The 25202-nt window shown below is 29.8% G+C and overlaps 4 protein-coding genes across 6 annotated transcripts; 2 read left to right on the forward strand and 2 right to left on the reverse strand.

The window, feature by feature from the left end:
* Positions 1–83: 83 nt before the first annotated feature.
* Positions 84–2788, reverse strand: LOC113798698 (NDP-glycosyltransferase YjiC-like). Of its 3 annotated transcripts, none has more exons than XM_075819441.1 (4): positions 2712–2788; positions 2082–2242; positions 1009–1791; positions 84–936 (listed from the first exon to the last, which is right to left on the reverse strand). In XM_075819441.1, the coding sequence occupies exons 3-4, from the start codon at positions 1604–1606 to the stop codon at positions 110–112; spliced, it is 1425 nt and encodes a 474-aa protein (XP_075675556.1). In that variant the 5' UTR covers positions 1607–1791; positions 2082–2242; positions 2712–2788; the 3' UTR covers positions 84–109. The 3 variants fall into 3 exon arrangements, with proteins under 3 accessions (XP_075675556.1, XP_075675557.1, XP_027205065.2); XM_075819442.1 differs by having other exon boundaries at positions 1009–1572; positions 2712–2786; XM_027349264.2 differs by lacking the exon at positions 2712–2788 and having other exon boundaries at positions 2082–2263.
* A 4178-nt stretch (positions 2789–6966) lies between these two features.
* On the forward strand, positions 6967–21533 carry LOC113798697 (uncharacterized). Its single transcript, XM_027349263.2, has 10 exons — positions 6967–7191; positions 7269–8338; positions 8409–11150; positions 11217–11465; positions 11522–18319; positions 18389–19369; positions 19437–19685; positions 19763–20052; positions 20117–20953; positions 21015–21533. Exons 1-10 carry the CDS (start codon positions 7056–7058, stop codon positions 21376–21378), a joined length of 13716 nt encoding a protein of 4571 aa, XP_027205064.2. The 5' UTR covers positions 6967–7055; the 3' UTR covers positions 21379–21533.
* LOC142644866 (uncharacterized) lies at positions 21452–21975 on the reverse strand. The gene is made up of 2 exons (XM_075819450.1): positions 21741–21975; positions 21452–21688 (listed from the first exon to the last, which is right to left on the reverse strand). The coding sequence occupies exons 1-2, from the start codon at positions 21964–21966 to the stop codon at positions 21549–21551; spliced, it is 366 nt and encodes a 121-aa protein (XP_075675565.1). The 5' UTR covers positions 21967–21975; the 3' UTR covers positions 21452–21548.
* A 1451-nt stretch (positions 21976–23426) lies between these two features.
* On the forward strand, positions 23427–24765 carry LOC113798519 (tetraspanin-2A-like). Its single transcript, XM_027349075.2, has 4 exons — positions 23427–23695; positions 23765–23962; positions 24046–24324; positions 24392–24765. The coding sequence occupies exons 1-4, from the start codon at positions 23624–23626 to the stop codon at positions 24557–24559; spliced, it is 717 nt and encodes a 238-aa protein (XP_027204876.2). The 5' UTR covers positions 23427–23623; the 3' UTR covers positions 24560–24765.
* Positions 24766–25202: the final 437 nt, after the last annotated feature.

The following is a 25202-nucleotide window of genomic DNA, read 5'->3' on the forward strand; positions in this document are numbered from 1 at the left end:
TCAACCAAAAATTTTTTAGAGACGATCAAAACTGATGCAAGAAAACGCCGACAGTACTTTCCGAACAACATAATATTTGTGAATTTATCAATAAAACAAATAATTTATTTCAATAATCATTTAAAAATTGTTCAACTTTTTCACCAAATAATTGATGTGCATTAGATTTTTTAATTCTATCGGATGCTCGACGTAATCTATCAGCTAATTTTTCATCTGTCAATAAACGATCAATGGTTGATAAAAGCTGTTGTTCTTCAAAATCATATGGTTCAAAACATGCACCAAAACCTGTTTCAACTAATCGTTGACCATTATCTGATTGATCACAAAATAATGGCATAACAATCATTGGTTTTCCTTGGGCAAATGTTTCAGTTACTGTATTATTCCCGCCATGTGTGATGACCAAATCGACTAATGGTAAAATTTTAACTTGTGGAATAAATCTTGCACCCCACATATTTTTTCCTGTTAATTCATATTCATCATGTCTTGGTCCTTTCGAAACAATGTATTTATGATCGGATTTAGCTAGAATCGAAGTTAAACGTTGCATTAATTCTAAATCAACTGATCCCATTGATCCCATCGAAACATAAATCCATTTTCCACTGAATTTTCCACCAAGATCATCATGAAAAAAATCCTTACCAACTAATTTTTCCAAATCAATTGTTTCATTTTGAACATTTCGATTAAATACATCCAAATTGAACCATCTTGGATATGTTGATTCAATTTTCCAATGATTTAATTCTTTTGGATAAGCATAAACATAAAAAGCATATCGTTTTTCAATTTCACATGGATCATCTGGATATTTTTCATAACCAAGTTTTACAATATGATCAGCGAATGCATTCTTTTTCAATACACCTAACACTATTTCACGATATTTATGCAATGTTTCCGGATCAGCATTGGATGCTATTCCTATGAAAAAAATTCATTTGATGAAAGACGAATATTTTGTTATTACTGTGTGAAAAAAAAATTTCTACTAACCGGTAAATGGTGGTGGTATTGCCGGATCTTGTGCAAAAAAAATAAATGGTGCCGATGTAATACATTTAATTACAGGTATTTTTGAATAATAGATGGCAGGATGTATATGACAATCATCGATTATAAATAAATCGATTTTCATTTCATTCATTAATCGTTTTAAACAAATATCTACCTGTTGATAATAGCAAAGAAATGTATGTGATTTGGCAAAATAATTTATCATTTGTTGAAGTTTTTCTTCGATAGTCATTTTTCCCAACATTCTATATGATAATAATTCATTGGCTAATTGTTCACCAGGTTTTTTTGCTGGTTCATTTTGATCATTAGAAATATCATAAATAATTTCTTTAAAACCAAATGGTCTTAATTGACCTTCGAATGCTTTTTCCAATAAAAAATAAACATTATGACCACGGCCAATTAAACTTTCAATACATGCACCACGACAACCATTTACATGTCCAACAGCATTCAATGAAATGATAACAATATTTTTCTTCGATTTTTTCATCATTTTATTTTCGTTAGTATTCAATTTTGTTGTTGATGTCGTTGTTGCTGTTGGTGGTGTTGTTGTTTTTGCCATAATCATCAATCGATAGTGTTTGATTTGATTGAATAAAAAAAAACAAATATTATTTTATTTGATCTATATGATTTTCGTCAAAGTTAACACACACACACACACACACACACACACACTTGAAGAATCATGAAACATTAGCAATCAAATTGGGAATGCACCGTTTTTTTTAAATGATGTCAGACAAGAAAATGCTATTTTTATCATCATAATGTTGTTGTTGTTGTTATTGTTGATTACGATAACGGGAAGTAAGTAAAAAAGATAATAAATAAAAAAGTGAGAAAAAGAAAACAACAACAAAAAAAGACAAAGTATCAAATCGCATAATCACAAATTCCAATTCCTAATCTCATCATCATCATTGATTGATTGATTGATTGATTGAGATGAAAAAAAGAAAGGAAAAGTACAACCAACTAAAACTATAATCTCCAAATATATTTATCATCAGAGGAAAAGAGAAAAAAAAAGTTCAACATACTTTGTTCGAGGTCCGATCGTTCTTGAATTGATAATTTTATTTTTCCCAAGAAAAAAAAATTGTCGAATCAGCAAAATCAACTCTTTGGAATTTCTTTATAAATTTCGGTGCATTCACTGCAGTTGCTGCTGTTTAATTTACTTCGTGTTACTAAATTACATCTAATAATAATAAATAAATGAATATGATATGGTTATCCGAAAAAAAATATGTTTATTATTATATATCAGGATAATTAATAAATGTTGTTTGTCATAAACATAACCATTACCAAGACAATCAATCAATCAATCAACTATGGCAATTATCACAATATTTGATGATATGAATTACTTTACTTTTTTTTTCTTTTTTTCTTTTCTTTTCGCAACATCCATAATAGACAAAAATGTTAGAAAAGAAAAGAAAAGAAAAAATAACAATCCAGTATCGACTGGTAAATTTAGCTACTGACATTTTTTTTTGTTGTTTTTGTCATCAAATTTATTAGGAAATTTATTTCTTCTTTTTTTTTATATCACTTGGTTAGCGACCTTTTTGTAAATTTTTTTTATTTTTACGAAATGGAAATAAAAATTTTTGTTTTACAGAAACTTTGGAAAATTGTAATTAAAAAAATTTCTTTTTTACCTTGTAAATTATTAGCATTATTTTTTTCGGGATTAATCGAGAATGTTTTTAACGCCCAATCTGTAAATTTTTTTCTGGTTTAATTACAAATTTTTCAATGTAATAAAAAAAATGCCATAATCATCATCATCAGGATGATGATGCTACTTATCATTTTTTCATCAAGAAAAAATTTGAAAGAAAAAAACAATTTTTCTATTGGATCAAATGCGTTTTTTATGAGTTTTTTGTATTTGAATAATAAAATAATTATTATTATCAATGATGATGATGATGTTTTCGACTTGGTATCATAAAAAAAAGGGAAAAAGGAAAAAATATTGATCCAAATATAAGTTAAATACCGGAGAGAAAATTTTTTTTTGTATTTTGCGAAAAGTTTTTTGTTTTGTTGGTTAAATTTTTCGGAAGTTTTTCTCTTCTACGTTTGGTTTTTGGAAGAGGAAAAACATTGGCATTTTTGAATATTTTGGTTTGTAAGTTTCTGTAGTGTTGTGCTGTTGTAATTAACATCATCATCATCAGGATATCATCGATATTGAAAAAAAAACAAAGGTGAGATTGATTGATTGATTGATTGTTTATTGTTTTTGTTGTTCGGTAGGTAATATTTCTTCCATATCCCAAATGGTAACCAATGTAATAAAATGATTAATCAATCAATTTGGTAATGCAGAAATCGAGTTTTTTTTTGTTGTTGAAAAAAAAGGTTTTTGTTTCGTTTTAGAGATTAATAAACAAAATATTGCAATTTTATGTTTTCATTTCAATATCAAAAACTTTTAATTTTCAAACAAGAAAACAACAACAATTTCATATTTCTGAACATGATGAAACAGGTGAACAAAAATGTACATTTTTTTCTCTGTTTATTCAGTTTTCATTACAAATAAAATTGCAAAATTCCTTTTGATTTCGTTCAATTTAATGTGATCATCATCATTATCATCATCCATAGTAACATCAAATATTCAAATGATGGATTTATTTCCATCTGAAATGTTAACAACAAATTTAAATTAGATTCCAAAAATGAAAAAAATGTATTTTTAATTAAAATCAACAATTGAAACATTTAAAAAAATCCCTTGCTGCCTAGATAATAATGATAAAATCATTAATCAATACAATCAATTTTGATTGCAAAACAAAAAAAAAAATCCAAGAAGAAAAATTAATGTACGCTTGATGAAATGATTTTCTACAATTAATACAATGTTACAACACTGGTCCATTGAGAATTTTAGTTTAGTAATTTCTACTTTCTTTCCAAAAAAAAAACCAATATAATCCATTCAGATTAACGGTAATGAATTATATTGTTTTGTTCGTAATCACATGATTTGAAAAAAAAATCTAATGAATTCGATGACTGTTGGGACAAGAATATAATTTGTTTTTTGTTTTACCATTCATTTTAATATAATAGTTGATCTTTCTCTATTTGATAGGATTGTTCCTTTCTGTTGATTTTGATATCTTTTAATCTGTGGATGCCCACCGAATGTTTGTGTTTTTGTGTGTGTATGCGTGAGAAAGTGAGAATCAAATGAAGAAAAACAAATTCATTCATTCATTCTTCATCAATGCCAACCAGAATTAATGATTTGACGTTGTTGTTGTCATTTTTGTCTTTGTCGTTGTCGTCGTCGACATTTATTTGACAAAATTCTGGGTAGATTTTTTAAAAAAATGACCCTAAAAATATAAAGTGGAATCTTTTTTTTTCATAAACCAGTTTTTTTTCTTCTCTTCCTACAATCCGTCCTACACTATACATCAAACATCACAAGTTTTGATCATCATCATCATCATCATATCATTATGAACGAGAAAAAAAACACTTGAAGAATCATGAAACATTGGCAATCAAATGTGAATGTACCGTTTTTTTTCTTCTTGATGATGATGATGATATTTAACGAAAATTTCATTTCATTTCATTAAAACATTAGCTACAATAAGAAAAAAGAAGAAAAATCCTTCAAAAAAAAATCAACTTAAAGATGTCAAATCTGAACTTTTAATTTTCATTTCATTCATAGTGAAGATGATGATGATGATGATGATGAAGAATATTATGATAATCAAAACAAATCATTTTTGGTTGAACATGTGTGTGTGTGTGTGAGTGTGTGCTCGTTAGAAGCATCGAGAATTTATTTATGCCATATGTATGAATGACAGATTCTATGATACTCATATATAAAGTTGAAGTTGTTCATGTTGATGATGATGATGATCCAGTTACTTTTTTTTAATTGTCAATCATATTTATTCATTGCAAAAATAAAAATGTTTCATTAAATTTTTTTTTTGCTTTCATTAATCAAAGAAAATGAAACATGTTTCTTGATCATCATGATGTTGATGTTGATGATGATGTTGATGATGATGGATGAATTGGATAACATTTGATGGATAGGGTTTTTTCGGCTGTTGTCGTCTATTCGAAGATTCGGTTATAGTCAGTGCAATAAAAGTGAACATTTTTTGTTGTTGTCGTTTTCTATAAATTTTGACAACAAGTTAACTATATTTTTATATGAGAATTTTATTTTTCTTTCTTCAAGAATCAAGATGCAATGTTACAATGATGAAGATTTTCTTTTTCGGTGTGGTTTGTTTTCGTTTTTCTTCTGGTTAATTCTTTTTTTTTAATTTCATTTCAATCAGTGATTGACGATGATGGTAACGAAGATTTTTTCTTTTCGTTCAACATAATCGTTGCTTCTACCACTCTTTCAATCTTACTTTCTGACGTGAATGTTTTATTAATTTGTTGTTCAAACAAACAAACAAACAAACAAACGACGAAGTCGATGAATCAATTTGTTATTCTCATCCGATTCTTGTTATATCATCGAATATAATGACGACAATGTATTAAAAAACATTTTTCATAACTTTCTCTTTCTCTCTCTCTCTTCTTTTCGTTTGTGTGTGTGTGTGTGTGTGTCCTTATAATCCGCTACTCGCCAATGCAAGGGAAACATTATAGCAGGTAGGGCGTTGTGTATGCAATTAGATAATTAGGTAAGTGAAAATAAGAGATGAAATAAACAAAGACAATTAAGTCAATATGATTAATGTTGGTTGAAATGAACTAGGATAGGAATGGGGTACATAAGTGTGTGTGTGTGATCATGGTTCACGGTTGATGTGGGCCAGACCATCCATGATAAGCCTAACATAACTTGTCCAGTCCTCCACCAAGTCTTTATTCCTGAGGACTGTTTCCAAATTCGCCAGGTCGTCCGTCTGGATGTTATGCTTAGTCGTTATACGATGTCGAAGATCAGCCCAGATTGGGCAATCCAGCATGAGATGTTCCATTGTTTGTGGTTGTTGATCGTTACATGGGCAGGCGTTGTCAACGCGGGATTTGAATCGCCATAGGTAGTGCCTAGTCGCTCCATGATTAGACAACACCTGTGTTAGATATCTGTCTATCCCGACTCTGCTCTGCCATTTCGCTGCCGTTGTCAGATCCGGGATGAGTCGGGTCGTCCACCGTCCTGTTGATGCTTCCAGTGGTCCTGTCGGTCCATTCTGAATTAGTCTGATTTCTGCACTTTAATTTGTATGACACCATAGGCATTTTGTTGTACGATTCTGGCGTTATGGCTTCCAGAGTTGCCTCCTTGGCCAAACGGTCTGCAGTCTCGTTCCAGATATAGTCAGTATGAGCTTTAATCCAAAATAGCTGAACGTGGGTGCCCGTTTCCCTTAGCTCATCGATTCGATTGTTGATGTCTACCACTAGCGGGTGGCAGTTGGTCCGATCTTTGATCGCGTCCAGCGAGGACTTTGAATCAGAGAATATTTGGATTTCGCTTGTCGTTTCTGGCTGATGCAGAAGTGCCATTTTGATTGCAAATAGCTCAGCCTTGTGTGTGTGTGTGCCATTCGAACAATATTTTTTTTTTTTATTTAGGTAATTTCTATTTTTTCCTCACAAGGACGTTGAGTTAAAATAGAAAATCACACTTTTTTTCCTGTTTATCAATTTTCTATTTTTTTTTTGGCGCCATTTGAAAACTTTTCTTTCATCATCGCTTTTCTTTCTTTTACCACGATTGTAGAATTCTTTTTTGTTGAATCAATTAGTTAATCTTTGTCGTTGAATACAAATTTGTAATCGATTGATAATCAATATGATGTGATTGATTTCATAATCATTCAAAGAAAAAAAAGAAAACATTTGTTATTTTAATTTTACTTGATTGTTCTCTGTATATTTTCTTTTTTAAAAAAAAACAGAAATCCATCGTTTGATCATATTGAAAACATTATTTTAAAATTGAAAATAAGAATAATAATAATTTTGGAAATAAATTTTGAATGGCAAGCGCATCGATGTCATCACCGTCTTCACCAAAACCTGGTCGTACAAAAACCTTATTATTAGGTTTTATCATTTTTATATTGGCCTGTTTGTTTATTGGTTTTTTAGCCGCATACATTGTTGAACATAATAGTAAGTTTGATTTTGTTTTTTTTTCAAAAGTTTGAAATCAAATAAAAATATGATTACAATTCCAAATGATTATTTAGAAATCAATGAATTATCGAAAGATCAATCGTCATCAACAACAACAACAACATCGACGGAGATTTCATCTACGTTTGGAACGACCTCATCGTCAAATTCAACAGATCCATCAATAACGACTAGTACATCTAACCCACCAATAATATCCAATGATCTATTGCTTGATCATAATGTTATACCGATAAATTATCATCTACAAATACGAACTGATCCAAATCAGAATTTTTTTAATGGATCAGTACGTATTTTGTTACAAGTTCTTAACAATTCAATCGATCAAATTGTACTTAATTGTAAAAATCTTAACATATTAAATTCATCATTAGAATCATCGATAACAATAAAAAATGTACATATCGATCAAGAACTTGAACGATGTGTATTTGAATTGAATGAATCATTGAACAAAGGTGAATATGCATTACAAATCTTCTATTCCAGTACTTTTCGAACTGGACAAATTATTGGATTTTATCGTAGCTCATATACAACCATTAAAAATGAGATTCGATATATGACAGCAACAAAATTTGAACCAACATATGCACGTATGGCATTTCCTTGTTTTGATGAACCATCATTTAAAGCTACATTCAACATATCGTTAATCTATCCAACCGGATTAACAGCATTATCAAATCAAATTGAAACAGAAACTGTATCAATTATTGATGAACCAGGATTCAGTCAAACAACATTTGCCCAAACACCAAAAATGTCTACATATTTAGTTGCATTTTCGGTTAATGATTTCGAATATACGGAAACACGTACAACATTTGGTACACGTGTTCGTGTATATTCAAGACCAGATCAGGTGAAAAAAACAACATATGCTTGTGAATCGGCAGCAACCATTTTATCATATTATGAAAATATAACAGCTATTCCATATTCCCAATCGATGGCCAAATTAGATCTTATCGGTTTACCTGAATTTGTATCCGGAGCAATGGAAAATTGGGGTCTAGTCACCTATAAGGAAACATATGTATTATTTGATGCTAATGAATCTAGTTCTGATGATAAACGGAAAATAGCACAAGTAATTGCCCATGAATTAGCTCATATGGTAAGTATTACAAAAAAATTTTTAATAGAAATTTCAACCTTGACAACTTTTGCTATGTTTCAAAAAAAAGTGGATTGGTAATCTAGTCACAGCAACTTGGTGGAATGATCTCTGGCTTCAAGAAGGTTTTGCATCATTTATCGAATATTATGGTCAAAATCATCTTCAAGCTTCATTGAATATTTGGAATCGATTTTTAATCGATGATCTTCATCCAGCATTTAGAACCGATTCATTATCCAAAACACATCCATTGGTTCCGAATAAGAATGATATTCTTACACCAAATCAGATTACAGCTCAATTTGATACAATTTCCTATTCAAAAGGTGCATCGATTGCCTATATGATCGAAAGTATTATTAGTCGACAAAAATTTCTTGAAAATTTCCGTCATCTACTTCAGGAAAATCAATATTCAAATGTTGATACAGAAAAAATGATGAGTTACTTTTATCAGGATATTGAAACAACAACCAAAATGAATGGTAAAAAATTTCTAAATCAATGGCTTTATCAAAATGGATTTCCAATCGTTACAGTTGAACGTAAGCAACAAACATCGAAACGTTCAACATCTCAAACAAAAACAATGAAACTTCAATTAAAACAATCAATTTATCGATCGAATTCTTCATCAAATGATTCGGAAGATGATCCACGGCCAATTTACGTTAAATATATTCAACAAAAACGAGAACAATCTGCCTGGCTTTTTAATCAAACTGAAATGACCGTTGAACTTGAAAATGAACTTGCACCATCAGATTGGATCAAATTAAATCCTGATGGTCATGATTATTATATTGTAAACTATCAACCAGAAGATTGGGATCTATTGATAACTGAATTAAAAAGAAATCCAAAATCATTCAATGTTGGTGATCGTGCAAATCTTTTACATGATGCATATCTTTTATCAGAGATATCGGCATTATCTTATGAACGATTACTTAATCTATTTACATATCTTGAAAAGGAAACAAATTATGTTCCATGGTCAGTGGCTAATAATGCAATAACATCATTGATCAATAAACTTGGTGAAAGTGGAATGACATTAATACAATTTCGTGATTTTATCAAATCTATTATTGCCAATTTATTTGATTCAAATGTTGATTTATCAACATCGACAACAACTATTGACGATCGACTAGCACCAGACGAAATAGCATTACGTAATGTTTTGATTTCGATTGCATGTAAAGTTGGTTATGAAAAATGTACTAAACAATGTTATCAACGATTTCGTGATTGGATGGATAATGGACGACCATTAGATTCAAATACAAAATTCTATGTTTATAAATATGGTTTACGTACTAGTACAATTGAATCGGATTGGCAAAGTATGTGGAATTTATATCAATCTGAAAAAGATGCAATCGAAAAATCAAAAATAATGTCCGCACTAACATCGACAACTGATCCAAATCTTTTATCAGTTTTAATATCATATTCGGATGATCCGGAAAAAATTAATAATGAAAATTTTTTCTCTGCTCAACAATCAATCGCATCGAATAGTGATCAGGGAAGATTATTGATATGGGAATATATTCGAAATCATTGGCCTAAACTAATCGAACGTTTTGGTTTGAATGATCGTCGTCTAGGAACCTATGTTCGTTCAGTCATTAGTGGTTTTCGTTCGGAATCTCGATTGCAAGAAATTCAAGATTTTTTCAAACAATATCCCGATGCTGGTGCTGGTCAAGGAGCTCGTGATGAAGCTATTGAAACAATACGTAAAAATATTCAATGGATTGAAAACAATCAGCAAAATGTTTCAAATATATTAAATCAACAAAGTCCAAATGAAAATCCTTGGAAACAATGGCGTCTTGGTGATTCTGTTCTACCAAAACATTACGATGTTAATCTTACGGTTTTGGTGAATGAAGAAAAATTTTCAGGTTCCGTTCGAATTGAAGTTGAAATTCAGCGTCCGATTCGTCATTTGATTTTACATTCAAAAGATTTGAACATAACATCATCGGCTGTATTTACCAAACAACAACCTCGTGTAGAAGTTTCTATTCCTTTCATCAATAACAATTCAGAATCCATATCCGATACGCAAATGACACATTTTGCATATCGACCAAATCAATTTTGGGTCATTCCTTTGCAGGGATTAATTCTACCTGAAACATATATTGTTGAACTTCAATTCAATGGAAACTTAAGTAAAGAATTAAGCGGTCTTTATCTATCACAATATCAACGTTCTGATACAGGTGAATTCGTCAAATTAGCTACAACACAATTTCAAGCTGGATATGCACGTAAAGCATTTCCATGTTTTGATGAACCAAACTTTAAAGCAACATTTGCATTACAAATTGAACATGGTTCTAATTATTCAGCCATTTCAAATATGCCTACATTATATGTTCAACAATCGTTAAATGATAAAAACATGAAAATGACAGTATTTGAACGTTCGGTAAAAATGTCTACCTATCTAGTTGCCATTGTTGTCAGTGATTTTGTATCAAAATCTAGTCCATTATTGTCAAATTTTAGTGTCTACACTTTTGATCCAGCCATAAATCTTGATAAAACCGATTATGCATTAAGAGTCGGTCCTCAAGCATTGGAATTTTATTCCGAAAAATATTTTGAAATTGGTTTTCCATTACCTAAAATGGATATGATTTCTATACCGGATTTTGCAATGGGTGCAATGGAAAATTGGGGTCTTGTTACCTATCGTGATGTATATGTTCTCTATGATGCAAAAGAAACAAGTACATTATCTAAGGCTAGAATCTGTCAGATTATCTGTCATGAATTAGCACATATGGTAAGTAATGTTCAAGTTTTGAATATTTTAAAATTTTATTTCAATTTTGTTTTTTTTTTTAATTAGTGGTTTGGAAATCTTGTCACAATGAAATGGTGGGATGATCTTTGGCTAAATGAAGGATTTGCAACATTTATGGAATACAAAGCTGTTGATTATGTGGAAACAAAATGGAATTATCATGATTTTTTTGCAATTAATGAATATGCTAGAGTATATGAGTCGGATTCGATGCCCAGTACACATCCATTGCTAACAAAAGTAACTGATGATAATTCTGTTCAAGCAGTTTTTGATTCTATCACTTATTCAAAAGTTTGTATGAATATTTATTAAATTTTCATGACTTTAATTTCTTTTTATTTTGATAGGGATCTTGTATTATTCGTATGTTGGAATCATTAATCGGTGACGAAACGTTTCGTATTGGAATCAAAAATTATATAAAAAAATATAGCTATTCCACTACATTAACCAATGATCTTTGGAATGAATTGTCCAATGTTGCTGATAAAAATTTAGATGTAGAAAAAATCATGCAAACTTGGCTACAAAAAGATGGTTTTCCCATAATTACAATCAAGATAAATAATAAGAATAATTCTATGAAATTTGTACAGGAAAGATTTTTCAAAGATTCAAGCAATTCAATTTCAACATATTTATGGTCCATTCCAATTACTTATCGTTTGATTAATCAAAAATTTTCAAATATCAGTGGAAATGTTCAAAAAATTATCATGGATACGAAAGAAATGTATAGAGATGATCTAAAAATTGAAACAGATGATTTGATCAAATTCAATGTCGATCAAAAAGGGCTTTATATTGTTAATTATCCAATAGAACAATGGAAACAATGGATTGAAACAATGAACAATAGTAAATCCATTATTCGAAACCAGATGAGTGCTTTGGATCGAAACAATTTATTAATGGATGCATTTTATTTGGCACGTTCCGGTCGACTTCCATATCGACAATGTTTGGGTTTAGCTGAATTTTTACAATATGAAAAGTCTTATATGGTTTGGTCAATCGCTGCCGATATGTTGGAATATTTACGTGTTTTTATGGCTGTACAGGATCAAAGTGTTGCTTTCGATCGATGGGTACGAACCAAATTGATTGCCAAACATTATGATGATGTTGGATGGAATGCAAAATCTGATGATAATATGAATCAACTACTTTTCCGTTCATTGATTTTGAATTTAGCTTGTAAATATGGTCATCAAGATTGTCGAAAAAAAGCATCACAATTGTTTGATGAATATCGTCAATCACCATCAAATAATTATGATCCCGATATATTGCCCGTATTTTTGTTTCATGCACAAAATTTTAATCCAACCGAAGATAATTTCAATTTTCTTCAAGAACGTTATAATCAAGCCAATACAACTAATGAAAAAATGACCTATCTTAAAGCAATGACAGCAAATACTGATGAAAATATGTTACGAAAATTGCTTAACAATTCGTTGAACACTACTTATCTTCGTACACAAGATTTTTTTACATTTCTCATGTATATGTCCGATAATTCTGTTGGATTAGATTTAGCATGGGATTTTTATCGTGAACATTATCCTGAAATTCAACAACGATATGGACTGGATGATTCGAATGTTGGTCGCGCTGTTTATCGTTTTGCATTTCATTTTACCACCAATAAACGTCGTGAAGAAGTAATGGAATTATTTCAAAAATATCCTGAAGCCGGTGCAAGTGAACTTTATCGACAACAAACAATAGATCTAATTGATGCAAATATTCGTTGGTCAAAATCTTATTATAAAAATGTGATTGAATATGTTACAGATGATTGTGATTCAAAACATTGTCCATGGAATCAATATCGATTGAATCAATTGGTCAAACCTACAAAATATGATCTAACTATTCAGATCGATACTGATACATTCCGATATAATGGTACCGTTAAGATACAGGTAAACATTGATGATGAAATCGATCACATTATTCTTCATGCTGCAGATATATTGGATGTTTCATCACCGAAAATTACTCGAATTGAACAGAAACAAAAACGTGATACAGAAACCGAATCTAATTTGTCTACCGGACGTGGATTTACTTATTCACCATTAGATTTTTATGTGATTCCATTGAAAGACAAAACAACAAAAGGTGATAATTATATAGTCGAATTAAATTTCGATGGTAATCTATTGAAAACTGATCAAGTTGGCCTTTATCGCGGTTGGTATGATGATAACAATGGTACACGTATCAATTTAGCTGCAACACAATTTGAATCAACACATGCAAGAAAAATGTTTCCCTGTTTTGATGAACCTGCATTCAAATCAAATATATCGATTACAGTAATACATCCGAAAAAAATGTCAACGACATTATCAAATATGGATATCATTTCTACCAATGAAATCGATGATAATTTGCAAGAAACGAAATTCAATACGACACCACCTATGGTTACATATTTGATTGCTATTCTTGTATCAAATTTCAAATGTACACCACGGCAATACGTTGAACTTCGCAATCTTACAATTAATGTATGTTCATCGCCATTGTACAGTGAATATCATCATGAATATTCGTTGAGTGTTACACCGAAAATTTTGAAATTTTATGAAACTTACACAGGAATTGAATATAGTTTACCGAAATTGGATCAAATAGCATTACCACAATTTTCAGCTGGTGCAATGGAAAATTGGGGTATTATAAAATATCGTCAGAAAAAATTGATGTGGTATGAAATGGATAATCTTTCTGAAGATAAAAAAGATACCTGTAATGTGATTGCACATGAATTAGCACATATGTGGTTTGGTGATCTAGTTACAATGAATTTCTGGGGTGATCTTTGGTTGAATGAAGGATTTGCATCATTTATGGAATATAAAGGAATGAATGCAGCACATCCAGAATGGAATATATGGGATACATTTGTACAGGATCATACATATAAAGCAATCGTTGGTGATTACGAACAAACATCTCAACCATTAATTCGTAAAGTGAACAAACCAAATGAAATGAATTATATGACAAGAATTGTTTATAATAAAGGATCGACAATATTAAATATGTTTGAAAATACAATGGGTTCGAAAGAATTTCAGCAATCAATTCAAACATATCTGAATTCATTACAATTTCAAACAGCAACAAGTGAAAATCTTTATGAAGCATTAGAAACAAATTGGCTTTATAATGATACACAAAATGCAAGAGAATTTTTTACTTCTTGGACCGAACAAATAGGTTTTCCATATTTGAATATTACTTGTGATGAAATAAATAAATCCTGTACATATGTACAAGAACGATTCATTCGAAATGGTGATCGACCATCAAATGATTTAACCTATGTAATACCATTCCAATATTATACGTATGAACAACAACAATTGAAAAAATCATCGATTCAATTTTTATCGAAAAAAACTGGCCAGATTGACAATTTTGATGGTATTAAAATAAATCCAAACTTTAATGGTTTTTATTTTGTTAATTATCCTGCTGAACAATGGTCAAAATTGATTAATAATTTGATAACAAATGAAAACAATATTGTTTCATTATTAACTGTAAATGATCGTAGTGAATTGATAACATCATCATACTTTTTATCACGAGCAAAACTTGCACCATTTTCGATTGCATTGGATATTTATAATTATCTTGTACATGAAACACATTATGTTCCATGGACTATTCATTCCAAATTGATTGCTAATCTTGCATGGGAAATGGAACGTACCGAATATCGTGAATCATATCTTCATTTTGAACGTCGATTAACTCAATCACATTATAGTGGTATTGATTTTTGGAACTTTGAAAATACAACAATAATTGATCGAATGTTTCGAAAAATATTGATACAAAATGCATGTGGAAGTGGTAATAAACAATGTTTGAAAGATGCGCTTACAATGTTTGAAAAATGGAAAGATCAAAATAATACAATTCAACCGGATTTATTCTCTTATACATTATCGTATGCTATGCAATCAAGTAAAAATTTACAAGATTATGAATTTGTTTGGCAAAGATTTTTATCGGAAAAAATTACACATACCAATAAAACTAGCTATCTTGAAGCTTTAAGTCATATTTCCGACAGTAAAATTGTTCAAAAATATTTAGATCTTGCTTTGAACGAATCAATTGTATCGAATAATCATTTTGTCGAATTTTTCGTTTACATTATTCATCGTTATGAACATGAACAAATGATTTGGCAATATTTTACCGAAAATTATTCAATGTTATCAAGAAAATTATCAACATCTCAGATGGATGTGATTATTACAAGATTTGCTGATCATACTGTTACAGAAAAACGTCGATTAATTATTTGGAATTTTTTGAAAGATAAACAAACAGGTGTTTCGATGAGTGGACAAGAATCAACATTTGCTCGAATCGAATACAATCTGGCTTGGATGACAAATAATAAAGTAACGGTTGGTGAATGGTTTGGTCAGAATGCTTGTGGACGTCAAACACCTGAACCATGTCCATGGGCACAAACACGTATTAATAAGACTATTATTCAGCCTAAACATTATGATCTAACCATACAGGTTAATCTAACAACAAATATCTACAATGGTAGTGTGGTCATTCAAATTGAAGCTTTGCAACCATTTGAATATATTGTTTTACATGCAGCTCAAATGCTTCAAGTAAAATTAATATCAGTTAAAAAATCGAATAATTATTCAATTGAAGATGTTACAATGTTTAGATATCATCCAAAACAATTTGTTGTAATTGAATTCGATCAACAACAATCGATCGGACAATATGAATTAACATTTAATTTTACAGCCAACCTTCTGGATGCTGGTATTTCCGGTTTATATAGATCAAACTATACGAATGGAAATGAACATTTTAAAATGGCTTCAACACAATTTGAATTTTTCGATGCACGTAAAGTGTTTCCATGTTTTGATGAACCAGCATTTAAATCAAAATTCAATATTTCAATTATTCATGATAAAGAAATGAATACAACATTATCAAATATGAAAGTGATTGAAGTGAAACCTATTCCCAATACACAATGGATTCAGACAAGATTTAATCAATCATTAGATATGGTTACATATCTGGTTGCAATGGCTGTCAGTAATTTTGTTTGTAAAAATTATACAATTGAAAATAATCAAGTTAATGTTGGTGTGTGTGCATCACATCTTCAAGGACATAAATTAGATTATGCATTGGAAAAAGCACCTAAATGTTTGAGCCATCTTGAGAAAAAGCTTGGTCATCCTTATCCAATGAATAAAGTAGATTTGATTGCCATACCAGATTTCTATTATGGTGCTATGGAAAATTGGGGCCTTATTACATTCCGGGAAACAGCATTATTATTCAATGAACAAGATACAACATCGGAAAGAAAAATGTCAATCATGAATACGATTGCACATGAATTGGCTCATTTTTGGTTTGGTAATTTGGTTACATGTGAATGGTGGGATTTTATTGCATTGAATGAAGCATTTGCAACCTATATGCAATATACTACAGTTGATGAAGTTGAACCTGAATGGAAAACATTCGATCTATTTTTAATATCTGAATTTGAATACGGTTTAACAGCCGATGCTAAAGATAATCATCCATTAATACGTAATGTTACTCGTACTGAACAAAGCGAACAAGCTGATTCCAGTATAATCTATTCAAAGGGTGCTTCAATTTTACGTATGATTGAAACAGTAATGGGAACTGAAAATTTTTATTTAGCACTTCGTGATTATCTTAATAAACATAAATTCACAAGCGTTCGACCTGAAATGTTATTGGCAGAATTTGATAATAAATTTATATTCAATGATATTGATCAAACAGTAAAAATGAGCGATTTTATTCAGGATTGGTTTTTCAGTAATGGTATTCCCTACATAAATGTTACTGAATCGAGCACTGGATCTTATCATCTTGTACAAGATCGATTTCTATTACAAGATTCTAAAAATGATACAATACCTATTTGGAAAATACCAATCAAATACTATATTGATTCTGAATGGGATAATACAAACACCAAATTCATGATCGATAAAACAATGGATTTTACTCCAAGCAAAATCCAACTTCCAATCAATTTGAATGCTCGTCATTCTGGTTATTATCTCGTAAATTATCCATCAAAAATTTGGAAACAATGGATTGATACATTTATGGATAAATCATCTGAAATACCCGTACTTGATCGCAGTGGAATAATGATGGATGCATTTTATCTTGCTCAAGCTAATCTACTTTCATATAATGTGCCATTAAATTTGGCTAAATATCTAGTCAATGAAAAACATTTATCTCCATGGACAACGGCCATACGTGGATTTAGTTCAATTCAAAGATATATTTCGCATTCAAGTTCATATAAAGAAAAATTCCGTGAATATCTACAAAATCTTATCAACCCCGTTTATGATAATTTGGGATGGAATGATACGATAGAAGAACCGGTAACTAAACGAAGATTACGTTCTTCAATATTGGAATTTGCCTGTTTTAATCAGATAAATGATTGTCTTGAACAAAGTGATCGATTATTTCAACAATGGATTATTGCTAAACAGAATCAAGAAATGGATAAAATTCCAAATCCAAATCTATTGAGTACTGTACTTGAATATGGTATACAAAATTCTAATTCAACCGATCAATGGTTGTTTGTTTGGTCACAATATTCCAATGAAACATCGTCTACATTACGTTCAATCTATATGAATGCTTTAGCACAGACTAATGATGAAAAATTATTAACAATGTTATTAACACAAGCATTGAATGCCGATCAAATAATTCGATCACAAGATTCATATTCGGTATTCATTGCAATCAGTGGCTGTGATAATCCAAAAAGTTTAGCAATTTTATGGAAATTTATTCAAGATAATTATTCAAAATTCATTCGAAAAGGTTCACCATTACGTTTGACACAAATATCATCATTATTAAATAGTATTAGTTCCAGATATTTTTTCACTGCCGATCAAAAAAATGAAATGAAACAATTTTTTGCCAAATATCCAAACATCGGTCTTACTCAAAATCAACAAAATGATATTCTAAACAAAATTGATAATAATATTAATTGGATAGCAAATCGAATGATTGAAGTTGAACGATTTCTTTTGGTAAGTAAAATTGATTTATAGTAAGCAAAAATCATTTTGTTAAATCTATATTTCTCTATTTCAAAATAGTGTGGAAATGATGTTTGTCCATTCACTGAATTTCGTTTGAATCCAAATGTTATTCCCATAAAATATGATTTGTCCATAAAAGTTGATTTAGATCAAGAACAATTTGAAGGAACTGTCGAAATTATTGTCGAAATAAAAGAGACAATTAATTATGTGATTTTACATGCGGCAAAATCATTGAATATAACCGATTCGAAATTATCCATTACTGAATCCAAAACTGATTTAGAAATCAAACAAACATTTGCATATGAATCAAATGAATTTTGGGTAATTGAAATGAAAGAATCTATCATTGTTGAAAATCAAAAACCATTGAACATTACATTGAATTTCGAATTCAACAGTAAACTTGATACAGATATGACCGGTTTCTATCTAAGTAAATATAATGATAACAATGGAAATGTTAAGAAATTGGCTGCAACACAATTCCAAGATACACATGCACGACAAGCATTTCCATGTTTTGATGAACCATCATTCAAATCAATATTTCATGTTACAATTGAACATCATGCCAATTATACTGCCATATCAAATACGAAAATAAAATCGAACAAAGTATTAGCCGATGAAACAGAATGGACAAAAACGGAATTTGAAGAAACACCAAAAATGGTTACCTATTTATTGGCATTTATTATCAGTGATTTTGATTGTAAACAAAATGAAACACATTCATTAAATAATGACTTAATCAATGTAGATATTTGTTCATCACCACCTGAAATCGATAATACAGCCTATTCATTAACAAAAGCACCTGATATAATTGAAAATTTTCAAAAAAGATTAAATTATCCATATCAATTGGATAAAATGCATCTTGTAGCATTACCAGATTTTAATGCTGGTGCAATGGAAAATTGGGGCCTATTAACATTCCGTGAAACGGCATTATTATGGAATAATTTAACATCTTCGGCAGCAGATAAAATGAGTGTTGTAGCTGTTGTTGCACATGAAATTGCTCATATGGTAATTTTTTTTTCATTATTGTCATTCAAATTGTTGATTAATTATTGTTTTCTTTTTTTTTAATTAGTGGTTCGGAAATCTAGTCACCTGTGATTGGTGGACAGATCTTTGGCTAAACGAAGCATTCGCTTCATATCTAGAATGGTTTGCTGTCGATAATGTTGAACCGGATTGGAATTATAAACAATTATTCTTTATAACTGATTATATTGCCGGTATGGATGCTGATGCTAGTATTACTGCCCATCCATTGGCTCGACCTTCAATTAATAAAGCTTCCGAAATTCCCTATATAACACCTATTATATATCAAAAGGTTTAAAATTTTTATATCCTTTCTTTATTCAGAGCATTTTATTAATGATTCTAAAACTTATTTTTTTCTGAAATAAGGGTTCATCCATCTTACGAATGTTTGAATTCGCTTTAAGTACCGAACCATTTTATGGTCAATTGGAAAAATATCTAAAACAAAATCAATATCAAACAGTTACAACAGATAAATTTTTAACTGAAATCTCTAAAATTAAAATCGAAGGATATGATGAAACAAGAAAATTTTTAGAATCATGGACATTGAAACCTGGATTTCCTTACATAAACATCACTCGAATCGATAATAGTACTCGATATAAGATAACACAGCAAAGATTTTTATCGAATGGAAAATTTCCTGATAATAAGTATGAAATTAATTAATTGATTTTATTTATGTAGTTATACATTTTATTCTGAAAAATTTTACAGTGATTATTGGATTGTTCCGCTTTCATATTATATTGATTATTCGAAATCCGGTGAGCTGAAAATTGAATATATTTCGAATGTTGAACAAGAAATCGTATTGGAAAGACCAAATGATGAATCATTACCATTGAAATTTAATTGCGATTCTCAAGGATTCTATATTGTCAATTATCCAATAGATGAATGGAACAAATGGACATCATTATTTCGAGATCAAGAAACAATGTCAAAATTAAGTCTAACATCACAAGATTATTCACATCTTATGTTTGATGCTTTTCGTTTAGCCAATGTAAATCTATTGCCATTCGAAAAAGTATTCGAATTACTTGAAATATTGAAAACAAATCGATTGTATTCGGTTTGGTCAACTGGTTCAAATATTCTTAGCAAATTATGGCCATATTTCCGTAATGATAATAATCTCGATGATGGATCAATCAATCTGAATCAGTTAATGCGGCAAGCTTATCGTTCATTTGCACATGATCTTGTACGTGATGTTTACCGAGACTTCAATCTTCAAGATTCATCCAAACAATCCGATATTAATTCGCAACGATTACGTTCGACAGTAACATCATTTGCCTGTGCCTATGGTTTTGATTTATGTTTAGCCGAAGCCCAAGTAGAATTTAAAAAATGGCGTAACGGTTATATTGATAGAATATCGCCAAATATAATCACTGTTGTACTTCGTTACGCTATTCAAGAATCGAATGATGCTGATGATTGGAATTTTGTATGGAAAAAATATATCGAAGAACAATCTACAGTAATGAAATTGAATTATCTACAAGCATTGGCTCAAACACAGAACAAAGAATTGCTCATTAAGTAAGTTACAATCCTGATCTTGTCATGATTTTATTGATTTTTTTTCTGAAATTTATTGTAGATTAATGGATTATGGTATGGAACAAAAATATGTTCGTCGTCAAGATTATCTAGGTCTTTATACCTATATATTACGGACACCTGTTGGTTTGGAAATTGGTTGGCAATATTTTCAACAAAATTATCGTCGTATTCTTTCACAAAGATTATCATCTTCAAATATTGGACGATTAGCAACATATTTTGCTCGATATCTTTATACGGAAAAACAATTGAAAGAATTTCAACAATTTTTCATCGTACATCGTGATACCGGTGTTTCCGATGTAAATCTAAATAAATCATTGGAAACCATACAGACAAACATTGCCTGGACTCAAAATTATCGTTTGAAAGTATTCGAATGGTTAAGAAATCGACAATAAATTATTACACACAATTATAATTACAATTTAAATGACATATCTAATATTTTTGGAAAATTGTTTGATCAGAAAAAAAACGAAAATTGATTTTTTAATTTGATTACTGAAAACTTTATGTTGAAAAATATCAAATAATAATAATAATAATGACAAAACTTAGAATGATACAATCATTCTTCAGTACCCATTTGATTGTTTTCGTTGTTATCATCTTCATAACGACAACCACCACCATTTCCATTTCTCATTCGCCTTCGTCCTCCGTTTCGTCGTCTTTGTTGTCCACCTCTTCCTTCTCCTCCACCCATTCCTGGTGAATGTAATTCCATTAATAATCATTAATATCATTATCATAAACTTACCTCCATTTCTATCTTGAGAATACATTGGTTGAGGTTGTCGAAATAATTGATCCATCATCATGACGGATGGATTATTGTCACTAATTGCCAACGATATGGTTATGGTCATCATTGTCATCAGGAAAAAGATGTACAGCCATTTTGATTGATCATTCATATTGATTGTTTGTTGAAAAAAATAGATTGGTGAACAATTTGACAAGTGATTGATTGATTGATCTATCATTTCTAATTTCATGATCATAGTATTTAAATACAAATTTTTTTCTATCTTTTCGGCATATGACGGCAATTCTAACCTTGATTTTTAATTACATTTTTTTAATTAAAAAAAATCTACTTTTATTTGGACAGCTTTGAATTGTAATCATAATTTTGAACAATAATGATGATTCAATTTTGATTGATTAGTTTGGAATTTGTCACCGATTCTAATTATATATGTTTCTTAGAACTATAAAAAGATATGATTTATAAAAGTTAGATATATTAGTTCTGTTATCGATTGACATGTGATATTAAACATTGCGATAGAAAAATATGGCACAAATTCCACTATCAATCGTATGGCTCAATTTGATGACCGTTTATTGCTATTATTGTATTTTATGTTTTATCGATGCTCAACAACAACAACCAACCAATTCAATGATGTTTCCATTTCCAATGAACAATAATTATAATCGAAATTATCAAACACCAATACCACCGGGACAGAGACAATTTCGTCCATATCCTGATAATTATTATAACATTATCAACAATATGACCGATTCGGGTCATAATAATCAACAACGTCCAATATGGTTAATTCGTCGACCACTTTATCTTTTCCAACGTTTTTTTCGAAATTTTTTTCATCCTTTTGTTGTCGATGATCGTCCAATTCAATATACATCCATCAATAATCAAACAAAAACATAATTAAATAATTACAATTTCCGCCATCAGATGTCAATGTCGATGTATTTATTTCCAATTACAAAAAAAAACAACTATCAATTTAAACAATTTGTTGTTTAAACATATGCAGCAGGTGTATGATTAAACGATAAGAGTTATGTTGCGACGGAAATAAAATGGAAATAAAATTTACCATGGTAACCATGATCATGATTATGGATGGTTAACATAATCATCAAAAATCTATTCGATTTGTTTGATTGATTGATTGATTGATGGATCGATCACAACATGTATTTAATTTTGTTTGGATCCGATATCCGCTTGATCCGATTTCGTTTTATAATGAAAAAAATTCATTTATAATTGAATAATTTGTATTAAGAAAAATTGATTTGTTTCCGTAAAAAAAACAAAAATCATAAATTGAATGAACCAAAAAACTTTAATTTCCATTTTAACAGTATGGATTCTAATCGAAAAGATTTTTTGTTTATGTGTGTGACACACACCTATACAACAAGTTGTTATTTGCTATTGATAATGATAATTGGTTGTTAGGTTTTGGCTAGATTTTTTTTAATATTGACAAAAAAAAATAAAACAGTAAATAATTAAACAATCACCATAGGTTACCGTGAAATTTATCATTGACACTAAAAAAAGATGTCAATGGAAACCAGGATTTTAGAGATGTTGTTTTTAGTTATAAAAAAAACAATCCGTTAACTACCGTTATCATTGATGATTGTTGATTAGACAAAAAAAAAGAGAGGGATTGTTTGTAAATTTGTAATTGCATTGCATTCTTGGCCACTGTCTCATCCATTAAGCAATCATAAAAAAATATAGAAATATCTAAAAGTTTTTTTCCTACGCAATTCTAAGCGATTTGTTATTTTGATCCAGAAAAAAAAACATTAATTCATTTCTCATTTTTTGTTGTTGTTTCATATTCATATAATTTTTTCAAATAAACAATGGGTGCTACACATCACGAAAGTTTACTTCCATTGAAAATGGGTGTATATGCAACTAACTTCATGCTTTGGGTTTGTTTCAATCAAATTCCTTTGATGACCTTATTCATTGATATTAATTATTTAAACAAAATATTACAGAGTTTAGGTGTCGTATTATTGGCCATTTGTATATGGATACGTTCAGATTCAGCATTATGGGCATATAGTGATAATATGGACATTTATCGTTATTATCAAGCTACCTATATATGTTTGGCAATCAGTGCTTTAATTTTGGTTTTAGCATTTCTTGGTTGTTTAAGTGCAGCACATGAATTTAAATACCTAATGCTTTTTGTAAGTATTGAATATTTGATAATAATCTTTTTCTTTTTGAATAAATAAATAATCATTCATTTTGTTTGCAAAAAAAAATCAAGTATTGTATAATGTCAGGTATATTGATTATATTGGAAATTGCAGCCGCTATACTTGTTTGGCGAATACCTGGCGGTGATGCTTTACAATATCATCTTGGTGATGAATTTAAATGGCATATGGAACAACGACTTTATAATACAAAATCAAGACAATTTCTTGATCTTATTCAATTAAAATTAGAATGTTGTGGTGCACAAACTATGTTGGATTATCGAAAAATGTATCAAGATATACCGGCTTCTTGTAATTCACCACGTACAAATAATATTAATATTCGGGTAAGTTTAATCTAACCAATATATTAATATTGAATCATTCATTTGTTTGATTGTAATTTTATTCCAGAGCTGTGCTGAAATGTTACGACGATATCTGGAAAAACGTGGTGGTGCTGTTGGTGGTATTGTTTGTTCATTGATTCTTGTTGAATTTGGATCATTGTTATTCTCATTTTTGCTACTACGACAAAGTGAAGAATATAAAAATGAAATGAGACATTATGATTATCGATAAACACACACACACATTACACACAACATTTAATTCCATTTCATTTTTTTTTTCGTTCAATGAATAATTGTTCTTACCCATTTATTGTTCATTTACACAAATATTCAATTCATCCATTTTTTTCTACATTACAAATCAATACATCCAATTTTTTTCTATACATTAAATTTTTTTTTGTCAAATAAATAATGATTGATTGTTTTGTTGTTTTTCGTTTGTTTGTTACATCAATCAGTAAAAATATTTCCTGTTTGGATTTTTTTTATATTCTTTATTTTTTTATTTATTTATTTTTTTTTTTTTGCTAAAATAATTAATTCGGAAGTATGAATGAAAGATTTCTCAGTGATAGTATGGTAAAACTCATTTATTTAGTTGTAAAAATGGTTTTTTGTTTTGATTTGTTTTGTCTTGTTTTTGGGCTTGTTAGGAAGCCATTCATTAGCCAAGGTCTATTGCTTTCAATTGTCATTGTAAAGAATGTTGTGAAACAAAAAAAGTGATTCTTGCTCATTTTTATCACTTTATTCTGTTTGATGATGAAGGTGATGGTGGTTGGTGGTGATGTGAGTTAATGTGTCTGCCTGTGTGTGTGTATGATAAGCATATAATTTAATGAATCTAGATGTAACAATAAAAAAAATGA

This window comes from Dermatophagoides pteronyssinus, unplaced genomic scaffold (assembly GCF_027571235.1).
Source record: "Dermatophagoides pteronyssinus isolate colony J.1.1.1.1 unplaced genomic scaffold, Derpt_VIB-CSIC_2022.12 sq0004, whole genome shotgun sequence".
Lineage (NCBI taxonomy): Eukaryota > Metazoa > Arthropoda > Arachnida > Sarcoptiformes > Pyroglyphidae > Dermatophagoides > Dermatophagoides pteronyssinus.